General features: G+C 30.2%; 1 protein-coding gene across 1 annotated transcript in view; it reads right to left on the reverse strand.

Moving 5' to 3' along the window:
• Positions 1-581: 581 nt before the first annotated feature.
• LOC129976355 (ribosomal oxygenase 1-like) overlaps positions 582-18,436 on the reverse strand; it is a 66,541-nt gene continuing 48,686 nt past the window's right edge. The window contains exons 13-16 of the mRNA XM_056089882.1: positions 15,294-15,435; positions 11,878-11,995; positions 10,416-10,602; positions 582-731 (exon numbers count right to left, since the gene is read on the reverse strand). Coding sequence (XP_055945857.1) covers positions 660-731; positions 10,416-10,602; positions 11,878-11,995; positions 15,294-15,435 — 519 coding nt within the window. The 3' untranslated portion in view covers positions 582-659. The remainder of the gene's footprint in view (positions 732-10,415; positions 10,603-11,877; positions 11,996-15,293; positions 15,436-18,436) is intronic.

The raw sequence follows: 18,436 nt of genomic DNA on the forward strand, positions 1-18,436 counted from the left end.
AATTCTAAACCATTAGAGATAGACATATACAGTCAGTTGGAAAAATGATTCAAAGAATTATACTTTTATGTTGTTTGAGTCAATAAAGAAACTGTTGAAAAAAAAATTCAAAATTAAATTTTTTCTGCCTTATAATAATTATATTTAGTAAAATATTCTTAGCACGCTAATAATTTAAAAACTAGATTCAGTATTGAAGTACTGAATCTCATTACATTAAGTCAATTAATGGCCCTTCCAAGTAAGTATAGCATGTCGGTTGACTGATCTTGCTCGAGGCGACTGTAAAAATAACCAAAAAGTTTGTGATCATCAATTTTTGTAGCAGAAGAGTGGAAATATTCCTGTAAAATGCTAATCCTTCAGAAGGTAATCAAGAAATTAAACCTAATAAACATTTCATGAATTCTTAATATAATCATAAACATGCAAGTAAAAAATAAGTAGGACATTTTAATTAAAATTGTAGCAGCGCTGGCTACTCTGAGAAGTGCAACAGCCTACTTTTGGCAACTGTTTTGCAAGGAAGACTATTTTTTTTTTTTTTTTTCCTTCTTGAAATTGCACCACCAAATAAAATATACGTTTTAGTTTAAACTTTATTGTAATTTAAAAAAAAAAAAATTTTTTTACACATTTATGTTTATGAGATGTTATATTTATTCTTCAATCGGCAAAGATGTTTCAGTTACTAAGAGACCTCTGTCGTACAATTCTTGAAGAAATGCCAACTAGAAAAAAAAAAAGTTTGATGTAAGATAACATGTTAATTTAATAAGAATATTAAGATGAAAATTGAATAAAGTAAGATAAAACAATTGCATCAATTTTAATTTGAAATTTTTCGTACAGAAACATATTTCACTAACAGTCAAGAGTGAAATTAAAAACAGCAGATAGTACAATTTTTCAAGATGTATGATATAAATTTGTTTTTTATTACTATGTAAGAAAAAATAGAAGTAAAATTTGAACTCGAGATTTTGATAGATTACCATCTTTATGAGGGTACAAAACATTTTTTTTAGAATTGTACTTGCCTGTTTGAACATAACACTTTGAACTAGATGGGTAACATTTGATATTTGGTCTTTGCACCAAATTTGTAGATTTCAATCAAATTTTGAATGAAATCCACTCAAAGGAAATATGTCTGTCCAGCTGTTCCAGTATAAGTGAAGACTAGCAACAAAACCTTAAGAATTAAATAAATAAAATTTGGTTACAGATTTAGCATCTATAATGTAAACTCGTATCAAATTTGAAAATGAATCCATTTAGTGGTTGATCTCTGTCGGTCAATATTTTCAATATGATATATATCGATTCAATACTTGCAATAACACAAAAATATAATTGCGCCGTAGTTGTAAAATCAAGCCTTTGGTGGTGGAGCATCGTCCCTTTGCGCACTTTATAACTACACCAACCTGGCAACCATGTAATATCTCTGAACAGTTCTCAAACTATCTCGCTCAGCACGTTTAAAAATAAACGAATTTTTACAGTCCGCTTGCTCTTTTCATTCACCAACGCAACTTCGCACATTTTGGTCCGTCGAGCCGGAGGTCATCCAGATCCTATGGAATGATTCTTATCAATGAATTTAATAAATTCATGACGGTAAATATGACAGATATCACATCGCTTAATCGCAAGAGTGGAAACATCAAAGACCAGCTAACGAAATTAAATAATGCCCTTACTGAAGGACAAAACAAGATAGACATTCCTGAGCTTCAAGTTCAACTGGATATTGTGCTAAATATCGAACAGAAATTCGAAAAATTAAAAGATGACTACTACAAAATAGCCAAAGATTTCCAGAAAATCAAAACCTCTCTATTCGAAGTCGATGAGGACAGTCAAAAATTAGATTAAAACTATGAAATTGACTCTGTGCATAATCAAAGTTTTGATGACTTTATTATTAGTGATCAGACTAAAAAGGCATTAATCAAACTTCCAAAAATTCCACTTCCGTTTTTCAGCGAAAAATTCGAAGAATGGAATTTATTCAAAACTCAATTTAATAGCCTGTAGTGATCATAGCGCCATCTTACATTCAAGTCATTCTAAAGCGCTACCTATCTACTTTCCCTAATACAATCTATGTTAATACTTTCCCCGGGGAATCCCCGTTCTGTGTATATGTGCGCTAAACAGTGATGTTCCGATAGTTGTAAGTGTAATAAAGAGTTCATTTTTCTAATAGAGATGAAATGCCGATCACTACAAGCCTAATCAGTGAAAATCCTGAACTTTCTAAAAATGAAAAACAGTAAAAAATCTTAGATTTCGCAAGAGATAAATTATCTGACGCTTTGTTATTAAATATTATTCTCGAAAAATTAGATCAAGCAAATGATTTGAATTAACATTAAAAGGCAACGAATTGCCTGAATTCAATAATTTTCTAGAATTCTTAGAAAGGAGATGCTAAATTTTAAATAATATTCAAACTAACATTCCTTCTAAATATAACCCTGATAGATTGAAATCATTTTTTTGTCAAAGCAGATAAATTTAAGTTGTGTATCGCTCGTAAAATGCGAACACATGCCCTGTATCATTGCAATGCATTTAAAGAAATGAAATTATTCGATAGGTTAGATTCAGCTTTAAAAAAATCGGATTTGTAAAAATTCTTTAAGTGAATTTCACCCATTTTCTAAATGTAACTCTAAAAGTTCTTGTTTCGTTTGTAAAAAGAAATTAGATCGTCATACATTGCTTCATAAATATTCTACTCCGTCAATCATGCCAAATACTCATAATATTCGAGAGAGAAACCAGATTCACGCCTACGCACTTTCAGGAAAGGAATCCTCAAATTAATAAATCACAGTCAAGAGATACGCAGGTGCCAGAAAACCCTCGTCTTTGGTTTTTCTGTAATGGAAATAAGAGTATTTTGATAAACACAGCTATAATATATATCAGAGATGTTAGGGGGGGGGGGGAATTTAAACCCTTAAGAAGCGTCCTTGACTCTGCCAATGAGTCTTCTTTCTTTTCGTCTTCAGCGACAAATTTATTGGGATTGAAAAAAAGAATAAATATTCCGATTTGCAGTTTAAATGATACTTTTTTCTTGATATTTAATGATGTATCTGCTCTTTTATTGAATGAAAATTATGATTCGCATTGGGAAATAGATTTATTAATTGTTCCTAATATAACTAGTTGCACACCTTTTAAAAGATTAAATATTTCGACTTAAAACATTCTCAGGGAAGTTAAACTATCATTTTTTATTCCTCAAAAAATAGATATTCTATTAGGCGTAGAATTATTTTTCTCATTATTGAATGAAGACAAAATAAAATTGGCAGACAAATTATTCTTGCTATCTAGTTGTTTCGGTTATCTTGTTTCAGAGGTAATTTCAGGCAATAATCTTTATAATGCTCCTAAATATTGTTTTTTAACTAAAAACTTAGATACTCTTGATAAGACTCTCAAACGCTTTTGGGAAATTCATTTCGTAGAAATGTTAGGAAATTCTAAAGCAGTCGCATCAAAAAGACTAGATCAGTTATGGACGCGTTTAGAACGTAATCCCGCTATGCAAACGCTCTATTCTGAATTCCCCAGCGAATATGAATTTTTACAACACATGGAAGAGGTGAAAGAAAATTAAAATGTCGAAAACGGATACTATCTACCACATCACGGTGTGTTTCGCCCATCAAGCAAAACTACTAAGCTTCGTGTAGTTTTCAACGTGAGTACTAAAACGTCCAATGGACATTCATTAAATGACTTACTGTGCAAGGGATGAGTGCTTCAGGAAGATATCTTCTCGATTCTAATCAGATTCAGAAAACACGTTTACGCATTAACCGCAGATACGAAAGAAATGTTTAGAATAATTGAGATCAATCCTTTTCAAACCAAACTTCTAAAAATTCTATGGAAGAACAATAAAAACACACCAACTAAAGTGTATGAAATACGCACAATAACATATGGAACAGCATCCTCTCCATACTTATCAACAAAGGTTTTGCAACAACTTGCCCTAGGGGAGGAAAAAGACTTTCCATTAGCTTCAAAGGCAGTAGTACTCCAGGATTTCTATATGGTTGATTGCCTCTCCGGTGCTTCAGAACTCAGCGAGTTTGAAAAACTCAAATCAGAACAGTTGCTTCAACGAGGAGGCATGACTTTGCACAAGTGGTATTCCAACAAGGCTTCATCAACTGCACTTAAAGAACTCATGCTTAACAGCAATTCTGAAGAAATTATAGTCAAAAATATTTTAGAATAGTTTAAGTGATTCCTTTAAGTATAGGGTCTTAACCAGCCCCAGCACAGATTGCAACTACACCAAACGAGATGTGCTTTCACAAATAGCTCGCATCTATGACCCCTTCGGACACATGGGGCCAGTCATAGCCAAAGCAAAGATTTTCATGCAACAGTTGTGGCTACTTAAATTGGACTGGGACGAGGCACTACCAACAGATGTTTCCAAACAGTGGGATAACTTCATTAAGATCCTATCAGATAATATTGAATCCATTCGTGTTCCGAGTTTTTTTTTTTTTTTTTTTCAAGTTTTCTCTAAGTCTGTTATGACACTTGGATTTGCAGACGCCTCTTCAAAAGCTTATGGTGCTGCAATTTACGTACAAACTGTGTCTAACTCCAATGAAGTAACTACCCAATTCCTTTGTAGTAAGTCAAGGGTAGCACCAACCAAAACCACCCCAATCCCCAGACTTGAACTTTACTATTGTCTACTTCTTTCAAAACTTACGCAGAAAGTCATAGCTGCATGAGGCTACAAATAGACACTGTTATACTACATTCAGACTCAACTATAGCTCTCGCCTGGATAAAGACTTGCTCAAGACATTTGTGAACAACTGAGTGTCTCAAATTCAGAAACTATCGAAAGATTTCCAGTAGCAGCATATTCCATCGGAGCTTAACCCTGCTGACTTGCTTTCCAGAGGACTTGATGCTAAGACCCTTGCAACCAATAAACTGTGGTTTAAAGGACCAGACTTTTCAAAATTAAACTTACCTGCTTTTCATTTTCAGACTGTGCATATTTCTAGTGGCTCAACTGACAAACTTTATATCGATGAGCTCAAACCAGTATACAAAATAACTTTGACTTTAAATAATGTCTCTAAATTTTTAGATAATTTACTTGCTATCACAAATGATTTTCATAAATTAATCAAAATTCTAGCATTTATTTTTAGGTTTGTTCGAAATTGCAAATTTCCTGAAAAGGAAAAGGGATTTCTCAAACAAGAGGAATACATGAGCGCTGAAAAAGTACGCTTAAAATTGGTACAAGTAAAACATCTTTCTACTGAAATCTCGGCTTTTAGAAAAAAGAATATCAGTTCCATCTTTGAGTAAGTTGAAATTTCTTAATTCTTTCATAGCTCCATCCGATGGACTAATTAGAGTAGGTGGCAGACTTGTGCATTCTAATTTAAATTTTAATCAGAAACATCCAGTTGTTCTGCCAGTGGGAAATAAATTAATTGCACTTATTTTTCAATATTCACATAAACGAGATTTTCATGTAGGCGCTCAAGCCCTTCTAAATACTGTTCGTTTAAAATATTGGCCAATTGGTGGCAGAAATGCAGCGCGCAAAGTCGTTCAAGAGTGTGTTAAATTATGGGAGCCCTTCCAGCAGAAAGAGTTACACCTAGTTCAGCATTTTTAAATGTAGAGATCGATTTATACGGAACGTTCGAAATAAAATTTAAGGGACAAAGAAAGGGTACTCTTCAGAAAATATATGTTGCTTTATTTGTATGTATGGCAACCAAAGCAGTACACATAAGAGTTTGTCTCGGATTTTACTTATGAAGCTCTAATCGCAACGCTAAAAAGATTTTTTGCGTGACGTGGCAAAAGTTCCACAATTTTTAGCGATAACGCTACTAATTTTATAGGTGCTTCCGTAGAGATTAAATGCTTATACAAACTACGGATAGGTAGCTAAGAAGTTTCGAATATGCTCTCCTCCGAAGACATCAGATGGAAATTTTTGCCCCCTAGGGCTCCCAATTTCTTCGGTCTTTGGGAGGTAGGTGTAGAGAGGCATTTAAGAGAGTGGTAGGTCCTGCAAGACTAACACTCGAAAAGTTTTTAAAGGTAATTAATCAGAGTGGGGGCATCCTCAATTCGAGACCCCCCTCTCCTCTACCAACTGATACTGACGAAATACGAGTATTAACTCCATGTCATTTCCTCATAGGAAAACCTATCAATTCTATCTCAGAATTTAACTTCATCGACAAAAGAGACAATCTTCTCAATCAAAGGCAATTGAGCCATTTACAACAGCGCTCAACGTGGCTGCTCAAAAAACAAAATTTAAATCCAGGAATGCTAGTTCAAATAAAAAAACATTCCACTTCTAACTTACCAATGGCCTTTAGATCGAATCATCAAAATAATTTCAGGCTCTGATGGTAATGTCAGAGTAGGAAATTTTAGAAGACCTATTTCTACAATTTGCATTTTACTTATTGTAGATAATTTTGTTTTGAATTGAAATGTTCATTTGTATTTATTTAATTATTACGCTAATTGTATTCATTATGCAAATTTTTATTGTTTTTTTTTTGTTTTTTTTAACTCTTATGTGTCTAAATTAGTGATGTAACTTTATATATATCTTTCTATATTGAAACATATGCATATTTCAACGCCGGGCGGGATGTTCCGTACTTGTAAAATCAAGCCTTTGACGATGGAGCATCGTCCCTTGGCGCACTTTGTAACTATGCCAACCTGGCAACCATGTAATATCTCAGAACAGTTCTTAAACTGTCTCACTAAGCATGCTTAAAAATAAACGCATTTTTACAGTCCGCTTACTCTTTTCATTCACCAACGCAACTCCACACAATAATGAAATTTAATTTGTGATCTTGTGACTATAATTATAGTTCCATGTTAAATTTTGTTTCTATAGGCCATAAAAAAAAAGGTGACCAAAAAACTTAAAATTTTCTGGCACTTATGTACAACTACATGCCAACAATTAATAGTTTCACTTCAGAGATCCATATTTCTTAACTATTGTTCACCAATGCCATAAATATATACTGTTCCCCCTCCCCATACTATAAAGCAACTCTCATGCATGGAAATAAAAATCTGAGAGCTTGTCGCTTTCACAGGCTTGATTGAAGTCCACAATTTTATGTGGAAGGGAAGGAGAAAACACCTTTATCAGATAATATGTGAGAAAGTTTTTTGTAGACCATTCCCTCAGATTTTTTTTAAATGGCAAATAACAAATGATATGGCATAAAGAAGATAATGATCACTAACCAGAAAATATCCAGGAAAGGAATTGATAAAGTATTTGATCTTTATATGCCCACCCATATAATAATACTACAATGATCATATGTCACTACTACAGATGCTGGAAATAAGAGCTATATCTACTACACAATGCATTGTTGATGTTCTGCTAAGACATGTTCAATTTTTCTGAAAAGTTGTTGGTAAACAACTTTCTGTTTATAAATGATCACAACCGTCAACAGGATTGTCTGGAGAAAGAGGATATTACTATATCATGGCCAGTATGTGCTTACCAGATTTGGTTATAATAGAAAATGTATGTGAATCAATATTTCATTATATTTTTGGGACAGTATTGTTATACAATTATGATATTACTCCTGCAATAAGTCTTCTGATAAGGAAGACAGTTTTTCAGATAGCTCTAATAGATACCCTTGACTCTGCTGATTAATATGAAGGATCCAGAATATTCAAGAATCATAGTGATAGCTTATTTGACCAATCATAGAATGGGGGGGAAAAGCTGAAAGGGAGAGCTGAGAGTCAGTAGTCAAGTCAAGAGAATAATGTGCTATTATTTTCTATAAATGCTGTTCTTGTGTACACTTTGGCTTTGATTTGATACTATGTCTTCATGTAGAATAAAGTACAATTATTTGCTATTGAGGCTGTTGGATTTTTCACCATATATTTTCACCAGCCAGAATTTGGATAACAATATTTCCATACAATATTCTCTTGCTTGTTGCAATTTGATAATTTCATATCAACAAACAAATTGCAAGTTTAAAAATGCATTTTGGAGAAATTATTAATTAAAGAATCATTCTTTGCTTATTTATTAAATTCTCAGGTGGTTAAAAAATAATGTAAATTGATATTAAGTTCGGGATTTTAAAATTTTCTTTCCTGAAGGAAGTAAGAATTTATTTATAGCCTATTGATATTGTTTATAAAAATCATGTAAGAAATACTAATAAATAGAATTATAGAAAGATTTATGAAATCATTCAGTTCTTTCAAAATCAAATAAGGTAAATATATATAATTTAAGAATAAAATAAAAGATATAAGATTACACTAAAATTTTATTTCATATCTCAAAAAGAGGAAAAAAATTCTAAAATAAGGAGGAGGGAAAACAAACAATTAAACAGAATAGAAATTTAAATAATGGGGGAGGGATAGATATCACTAATTCATTTGACTTTTAAAAATTAATTTTCATCAAAAAATTGTTTTCATTAGAACAAGAGAATATATATGTTAGTAAACATATTTTAATAGTGCCTGCCAAAAAGAAAGAACATTTTGAATTTTGATTATTTCATCCTGGGAGGCAAAATTTGTAGAGAAAAAATAATAAATACAACAGTCTACATCACGACACAAGAACAAAAGAGACGGAAATTTGTCACTTCAGTGATTTTACTATGAGATTCTGATACGGATTTCTTTGCTACATGTTGATACAAGAAAAGAAATTTTGGATATTTTTAAAATAGCATCAATCCATTTTCCATCAATCTTTTTATCCAGTATCAATGACGACTTTTTTAAACTGGCAGGCAGTCTTCTACATTCTCCACTTTTGGCATGACTAGTAAGTGCCTGTTTTCCCATATTACTTAGGGTTACTATATCCTTACAAAACGAGCACTACACAAAAGATTGATTTTGTGGAACTTCTCGAACCCATTCAGCAAAATCAGGACTGATTTTTTTTTTATCTATCCAATGAGTATTACATATGAATTTTTTTTAGCTCATTGATTTAAAAATATTTTCTAATCTACTTTGAATATGCTCAGTTTCCCAAATAATAAACAAACTATTCAATAAAGTATGGTAGACAAAACATTACTGTTCTGCTTCCACAGATACCATGTTCCTGCCAGAGAAATGTATTCTATTCTTTCAAACAATTGCAGAAGTGTTGAGCATGCTAAATAGCTGCAATTCGGGAATCTCATGAAAAAAGAGCAACTGTCTCATAAATAGAAACTGGAATTATTTATACAGAAAAGAAGGGGAGAGAGAAAAGGGGGAGTTTCCACATTACACAATAAAAAATGGTAGTATTTTTGAAAACTATGATCATAATCTCTTATTCTTGCAATCTTCAGAGATCAACACTTTTTAAAGGGGAAAAATAACTAAGAAACTTAAAAATATTTTCATGAAAAGTTTCAAATTTCCCGATATTTTTCTAGGTTTTTTTAGACGATTTTTAAAAATCTCTGTATTTTCCCTGTTCTCCCATTGACATGGCAATCCTGTTTAAACATCTTTTGAAAATATATCACAAATAAGCAAAAATTGGAATAGTTTAAAATTGCCGTTTTAACCCTTTCTAGGGCCGTGGGAAGTATGCTTTTCACCAAATTTATCAATCTTTGTATGAAATTATGTAGGTTGGCATAAGTTCTGACAAATTTTTTTAGAAAGACAGAAACTTAGAAGCTTTAGTTCTTTATCTTACACAAAATGATGTGTCTTGATTTGTTACTTAATTATTAATTAACCAAATTAATTAATTAATCAAATTAAATTTATCTAATAAGCTAAATGAATCCCTTTTCTTATTCTAATTTCAAGCCTAAAAATTTTTAAACATAATATAACTAGAAAAAAATTGCCCTTTAAAGGGTTAAACTACCAGAAGCACACTTTCAAATTAATCAAAATGTCGGCAATTCAGATAATGCATTTTTTCAATAAATCATAATCAATAAATGTAATAAAAAATAATCAGGTGAGACTTTGTAGGGTTGATTTAAAAAAAAAAAAACTTTATAACAATATTTACCATAATTTAATAAAACATCCAAACTTGAAAAATGCAATACAACATCAAAAAATTATATAAACATTAAATCTCAAATTGATAGGGTAATTGTTGGTTTTTAACTGTGAATGAATTACAAATGATACTCTAGAAAAATGTAATCCCAAGCAGATCATTTACTACATGTCAATGTAAAGAAAATTTGTAACTCAAAGAAAGTAGATGCACTTCATACTTCAAATTAACAAAGAAATTTAAGCAATATTGTTTTGCCATGCAATCCATGGTAATATTATATTTAATACTTGCAAAAAGAATTACTCACCAACTGTTTAGACTTCTTAGAAGGTAAGTCTTTGATTTTTATGAACTCAGGGTGAACTCTTAAAAGAGTAGCTAAAGCTGGCATGTGAGCATCATCCACGTTAACAAATACAACGTCGTTTTCTTTGTGATTTCTACTGTTGCACAAAGAATGGAATAATTTACAGCTATCACTTTCAAAATCCAGTCTGAAAAAAATAGAGAAAAATTTCCAATAAATCAAACCATTAATTTCAATAATCATTTTGCAATGCAATCAAATAAATTTGATAATTGATTGTCCGCAAATGAAATAACATCTTTTTATCCAAGAAATACATTATAAATTAAGTTACATAGATTAAAATAAATTTTAGTATTACGGCAGTTTTATAACAATGGTTCCTTGAAATTTAAATTCTAATTTATAAGAATTTCAGAATAATAATTACTAATATAATGTGATAATTCTTTGGTAACATCCTTTTACTTTGAAAAATAACAATATTTTATTAATATATTTTAATGTGTGCAGGGTTACAATAAAAATTAAATCTATTATTGTGAAATAGTTTTTATCACAAAAGTTCGTGGAAAAATTGTCCATTTCATCATGGAAAATTCGAAGATTTCTGAAAATGACACTTGCCATGCAAAGATCTAAAATTTAATCATGACTTATAAATCAAAATTTGTAAAGCTAGTTTATAATCAATCAAATAATTTATAATTATCATTTTAATAGCATGAATACTAGCTACATGTGTTTATTCAGCCTTGCAAAGACTATTAAAAATATTTAGAATAAGGAATGGAGTAAACAAAAATTATATCATTACATAAAAAAAAATTAAGCTTTAAATTCACATTATGACATGTTGACATTTTAATAGTTCCAGATCTTGCTGTAAGAGGCAGTATAAGCAGCGAGATTATGTTGCCTACATGGACTGTAAATTGCTTTTCTCTAAAAGACTTTCATGTGCATGCATTTTATTATGTGATAAGAGTAGAAAATCCTTTGCAATTCTATAACCTAGATAGTGCAACATAGATATGTGATTCTTACGCATGTGTATTAGAATTCACTATGTTTCTAACACATTTTTAAAATTGCAACTGCAGTAATGCCATAAAAATATTACATTTATATAAAAATTGTAAAAAAAATCAACACAAATTGTTCATTAAAATGACAAGAAACATTTTTATTCACTTTCAAATGAATAAGGAATTTTCTAACAAATCACTTCATATGTTTGCAAGAGTTAAGCATCTGTGATGTAAAAATATTTTATACTTACAAATATTTCCGTTTAATAATACTTAAGAAAATTTGTATTATTAAATTAATTTTAGTATACAACTGAATTAAGTTAAATATATTTTAAAAGTATATGGCATGTAACACTGTATTAAAACAAACCTTTAAATAAGATCTAGTGAGGCAATTTAAAAATATAAATTTCACATTAGATTCTTACGCAAATGCTCTTTTTCTAATCAGGCGAATCGCTGAGTCTAAAGAAAGTTTTGCTGATGACACGACAGCTCCATCCAGAAAACAGGTCCCATTCCCATGTACACTGCGTGCTTTCTCCTCTGGAATTTGAATATACAGATTAAAGAAATAATTACAAAAAAAAAAAAAAAAAAAAAAAAAAAAACCATTTAAAAGGTTGATTATTTAAATCAAAAATATACTTTTATTTTGTCTCTTTAAAAACTTAAACGCTTTCATCAACTTAAGAAGGAAAATACGAAAATAATATTTATTACAAACTTATTACTTCTATATCTACCATCTTTGATGACTAGCTGATTTACTGGGATCCTGATTTCATTTTAATTTCTTATGAACAATTTTACATTCTTGGCTTTCTTTACAAAGCTATTTTAAACTTTAAATTATGATAGACATTTAACACATTTTTTTTAGTAGCCTTGTGCCTAACTACTGAATGACTGCATAAATTTCCATATTGGAGACATAATAATATTTACATGACACATTTTAAATTCAGCAGCATGCTAGAAGAATTTTTAAAATGTTGATAAGAAGAATTAAAGATTAACAATCATAATCTTTGAGTTAACTGGATATGCTCAAACTTATATTATCATAAAGATCTTTTTTACAGATACCTCAGAAAAATTAAAGAAATAAAGAAAAGAAAATCCACCATGACATCTATTTATTTCTCTGCCATTGTTGAATCCAAGCCTTCAAGAAAATTGCCACTCAAATCTGGGAGAAAAATTAAATTCCTGTGTTTTCCCTATAGATATATTCAAAATACGTAGAAATGCCCAAATAGCATTGATGTGCTAGTTATTATAATTTATGATTTTAAGGAGAAAAAGAGGCAAGGAAAAGCAGCAACAATTTAACATTATTCAAAATAATACAATATAAAAAAAAGGATTATATTTTTAAAAAAAAAAGGAGAGAGAAAATTGCCTGATTTAAAATTTAGCAACACAAAATTTATATATTAAGAAGGGAATATATTACCTCTCATGCTCTTTAATTTTAAGTCACACAAATTAAGGACTCGAATGAAATAAAATACAAAACATTTTTGTTATCCTGATAAAAAATCATTTAATTAAGTTAACAAAAAACATTACAAACCAAGATTAATTTTTCTCATTTATTCATTTTTGCCAATTTAAGTATTTGGGCATCAGTTTTGGAAACTTCTGCAGATTTTTCAGGAATCAATTGCATAGAGGTAATCTGTAACAAACAAGGTACAGCATTTCTGTACGGCCTAACATACATTTTTTAGCTATTTTTAGACTTTCAATGAACATATGTGAAAATATTTCCGATATATCATTGAATGCATCAAAATAAGTGTTAATGCTCATAAAAATTCAGTTTAAATTATTGTTCTGGAATTTAAAAAATCGAAGTCGGTTTATTTTTCAGACATTAATTTTGACATGTCATCTTTTTCTGCATTCCTTCTAAACACCAACACCAATAATGACTCTTTTGAATTAATGTGCAGTCTTGTATGGTTTCATCACTAATAAATGCCTTTTTTTCTATATTATTTAGGTTTATTATCTTTTTACAAAGCGGCAGTAGGCAATATATGGAGCCCATTCAGCAAAATAAGGATTACTATTTTTTATCCGTCCAATTAGTATTAAATACGGATTTTGAGTAACTTATTGTTTGAAAAAAATTCTCTAATCTACTTTGAATAAGTTCACAGTTTTTCAATTAATAAACAAACCATTCAATAAATTCAAGTATGGTTGTTTAAATACTACCACATCGCTTCTGCAGATGCAATGCTGATGATCTCGTAAAAAAAAAAAAAAAAAAAAAATCAATTTTTTTTCTTACAGTTTCAGAAGTTTTGTGCATGATTATTATTTGCAATTTGGTAATCTCATGGAATAAGAGCATGGAATAAGAAGAAAAGTGGTGGAATTTCTGCATTACACAACTATGAATGGTATTGTTTCGTTTTTGAAAGCTATGACTACGATCTTTTATTTCTGCAATCTGTAGAGATTGGCATTTTTTAGGTGGAAAAAAAAAATAACTAAGAAACTTAAAATTCTCTATATTTTCCTGAAAATTTTCAAATTCCCCCTGCATTTTCCAGTTTTTTTTTCAGACGATTTTCAAATGCCCTGTGTTTTTCGGTTTTCCCTATTCTCCCGGTGGCGTGGCAACCCTGATTCAATAATAGAAAGTATAAACAACGAAAATGATTTGAATTTTATTGCAACAATGAGATGCATAGCTGAAAAAAATATTTTTATGCAAATTATGATAAAAATATTTTAAAAAATTTATTCAAATTTAGTTACAAAAAAAAAAAAGTGGACAACTAAATTAGTAAATTAAAGAGATAATTTTAAAAAATTTCAAATTCTGCAAAAAAGATATTTTTAAAAGTTGCAAATTGGGAAGGAGGAAAAACCCATCACAATTTTTATTGGTTTTCAAATCAAGTTTTAATTAATTATTTGTTTTAAAAAATTGCTCTGACTTGTATAAATCTATCTTCCAAAGCATATATATATAACAAATTTAGTACCTCTATGTTTTATGATTTGTTCTAAAGGACTAGTACCCACCTTTGATTTTGTTAGTAGTGGCAGAGATAAATTATTAAATTTTGATAATTTATTACTTCAAATAGCTTTGAGAATACTTCAGTTGAAAAGCTCCGTTATGGTGAAGAAACAGATGAATTATTTAATGTTTACAGAAGTTTATTGTTTAACTAAAAACTGTGTTTCTCTACTATATGAATATTTAATTTGTTGTATGAGTAATAGCGTTATATCATTGAAATTATTAAGAGTTGTCTAACAATAAGATAGCAAATAAGTAGTTTAATCTCACTGAGATTTAACAGGAATGGGAAACAAAGACAATGGACATAAAAACAACTATAAATAGCTTTATTCGGAGAAGGCCGTATGCCTAAATTGTCAGCTAACTTTCGGGGAGGGAGGGGATAGAAAGCAATATCAATAAAAAAAAACCGACAAAAATCATTTGAAAAACATTACATTTTGAAATTTTTACTATGTAAAAAAGTGAAATTGTGCAAATTAATAAAAAAATATCAAAATCTGCAAAAGTAATCAAATGATTTTTAATGTTTTTAGAAGGTAAGTGCAAGTAAATGAAAAATCCGTTTCATCATTGGAGGTGATGTAGAATTGAAATAAATAAATAAAATACTGGTTTTCGAAGCCTAGATATTTAAGCAGCATATGTTTAAAATATGCTTCATATTTAAAGTATAGGCAAGTTGTTCTGGACATAAAAGAATATTTTTAATAAAACCATTTAATACAGCATTAAAATTTAAATAAAATTCTGACAAAAAAATGATAAGACATTCAAGAAATATACACTTACGTTCAGTAAAAACAGGTGGCAGTGCACCATGAACGAAATCAATAGCCTGGGCATCAGCGGCATCATCCAATGACAAGTAATTCATGGCTTCTCTGATTAAGCTTTCGGCTTTCTTCTTAAAATCTCTCCTCTGTCTTGAAACCTGAATAATAGAGAAAGAATAAAATTATATTATCAAGGAAGTTGAATGCATATTTATTACTTATAAACCCAAACGCATAGAATATAACCTTTAATGTAGAGAAACCAGAAAAGTTTTGCTTACAATCTAAAACTCAAAAGTGGTTATAAACGTACATTTCTTAGCACAATTTTTTTAAAAAAGTTATAAATAATTGCAATTTTTTTTTTCTTCTTCATGAAAATACACTGAAAATATCTATCCCATGTTACAACAGTGTAGGATTTTTAACCAACTACACATAAAGGCTGCTGTCATCAATCTACTAGCACAAATTTTAGTCAATGCTATATTAACCCTGCTAGATCTATTTCAACCAAAACATTTTTAAATTGTTTATGAAAAGTAATGATGACTACTATCTTTTATTCTTGCAATCGTTAGAGATCGACATTATTTAGAGGGGAAAAAATAACTAAGGAACTTAAAATTCGCTGTATTTTCTCTGCATTTCTCAGTTTTTTTTAAGACGATTTTTAACGATTCCTGTTTTTCTAGTTCTCCCAGTGGCGTGGCAACCCTGATTTGGCACATAGTCTTCTATGTTCTTCTCGTTAGGCATGACTAGTAAACGCCTGCTTTCCCATATTACTTACGCTTATTATCTTCTTACAAAGCAAGCAGTACGAAACAAATTGATTTTGTGGAACCCATTCTTCTCATTCGCCGAAATCAGGACTGATTTTTTTTATACATCCAAAGCGTATTACATATAGACTTTGAGCAGCTAATTGATTTTAAAATATTCTTTAATCTACTTTGAATATGCTCACAGTTTCTTAAATAATATACAAAACATTCCAGAAACTCAAATATGGCAGATTAAACACCACCACGCTGCTTCCACAGATGGAATGCTGCTGATCCCGTCAGAAAAATGTATTTATTCTTTTGCGCAACCATCTAGAACAACCATTTCGCAAATTGAAACTGGAATGATTTATACAGAGAGAGAGAGAGAAAAAGGAAGAAAAGGGGTGAGTTTCTGCATTACACAATCACGAATGACATTGTTTCGCTTTTGGAAGCTATGACTACGATCTTTTATTCTTGCAATCTTTAGAAATTTTTTGGATGGGAAAAAATTAAAATTTCCCGTTTCCATTAAAATTTTCAAATTTCTCTGCATTTTCCTCGTTTTTTTAGACGATTTTTAAATTCCCTGTGCTTTCCTGATTTTCCCGGCGGCATAGCAACCCTGTGTGGTGAAATTTATAAGCCAGATAACAACGTCAGAACTAGAGTGTACTCTTTTGTCCAGTGGTCTTGTTACTCGCCTACTAACCCGAACGTTGCGAGTTCGATCCTATCCAATGTCACCTCTTCACCTGAATCATTGGCGTAGAAGAAGAATATGATCCAACAGTTCATATATGATTTTATGTATGCAACAACGAATAAGATTCGACATAGCTGAGATCGAAAGTGTAAATTTCCTCCAGCACTAACACGCTATATTTGGCAATTTTTGTTGTTAAGAACTAATAGTTAATAGAACTAATAGTTTTGAAGTTAAGAACCAAGCTACCATTATAAGACTGACAAAACTGCCATGAAATTGGCGATAAAAAAAAGCCATATTCTAAATGTGTTTGAAGATCATTTTTTTTTAATAGAAAAGAATAGCCAAGTTCATAAATGGCCAGACTGCAAAAAAAAAAAATTGTCTTATCGCTTCTTAATTTTTAAGTTAAGTAAAGGTCTTTTTAAAAACACGTAGAAAACATTCCGAAAATTTAATAAAAACCTGCTTTTTAACTTACATAAACAAAATTATTACTTTAGCTTAAAAAAAAAAATTGCAGAGAAACGCGACATTTTGCGATGAAATGAAAATACTTTAACAACTTTTAGTTTCCATTTTTTTAAAGGTATCTGAACACGTTCGGAGCACTTTTTTAGAAAAACATAGTGTAGACATAAACCATATTTCTGGGTTTAAGAATATTCAAGATTAGTAATAGAATATCAATATTTGAAATAAACAATAATAATTTTTGAAAATTGGCATTTAATAGCATAAATTTAAGCAAATTCTTTTTTTAAAAAATTCAAACTGGCTACACCAAAAACTATTACTCTCATCCGAACAAAACTTATATCAAAATAAACTACACAGTTTTCTCTAGGGAATGAACTACAATCATATGGTTATAATAATAAATAAAAATTTTAGATCCAGTCAAAGATTTATCATGAAATTTTTAATAAATTTATGACGTTTTTATTCAAACAATATTCTTTAAATTAAAAAAATATTCACTCAATCTAAATTCTTTTACTTCATTCCCTACAAAATAGTATAAAGGCAAAGTCCACCGAATTTCATAGTAATAAGATAATTATATTTTGAGTTATGTGAGCAAGACCCACATTTGATTTGAAGTGAGCAAGAAATGAGTAAAACTCAATTTTGAGAAAAACGCATTTAACATGTTTTAATAATAAATTATGTGTGTACATACTTAAAATTCACCACATTCATAGCTTATGCCTTCTTCCTCCTCAGCCTTTAATAATTTTCCTTTTTTAAACATTTAATCTTTTTTTCTGGCAATTTTTACATTTGGCAGTGAATGGCGCCTAGATTCATTTATTCTGTCTTTGTCGAGCTCAGCAAATGCTCTAACTATATTTGCACCAAGAAACACTAAAATAACCGTAAATATATTCAGTAATCCTATAAAACCTTCGTTAAAAGTATTACAGACATAAATTCCCCTAATCAGAGGGCTTGGAACTCAACAAAGACATCTTTAAGTACAAATTTCCACAAAACGCCATTGAAACTCTTATAGGCATTTGAACTCTTATTGCGTTTTTCCGTGCAAAAAACTTACCGCATTTAAAACTAAATTAGTGTTCATCCAAAAATGTCCACTTCCGGTTTACCGATCATTACGTAAATATTAATATCTTGACTTCTAATTAACGTAGAGACAAGAATAAACCTGTTTTTGAT

This window comes from Argiope bruennichi, chromosome 7, assembly GCF_947563725.1.
Source record: "Argiope bruennichi chromosome 7, qqArgBrue1.1, whole genome shotgun sequence".
In the NCBI taxonomy this organism is placed as follows: domain Eukaryota; kingdom Metazoa; phylum Arthropoda; class Arachnida; order Araneae; family Araneidae; genus Argiope; species Argiope bruennichi.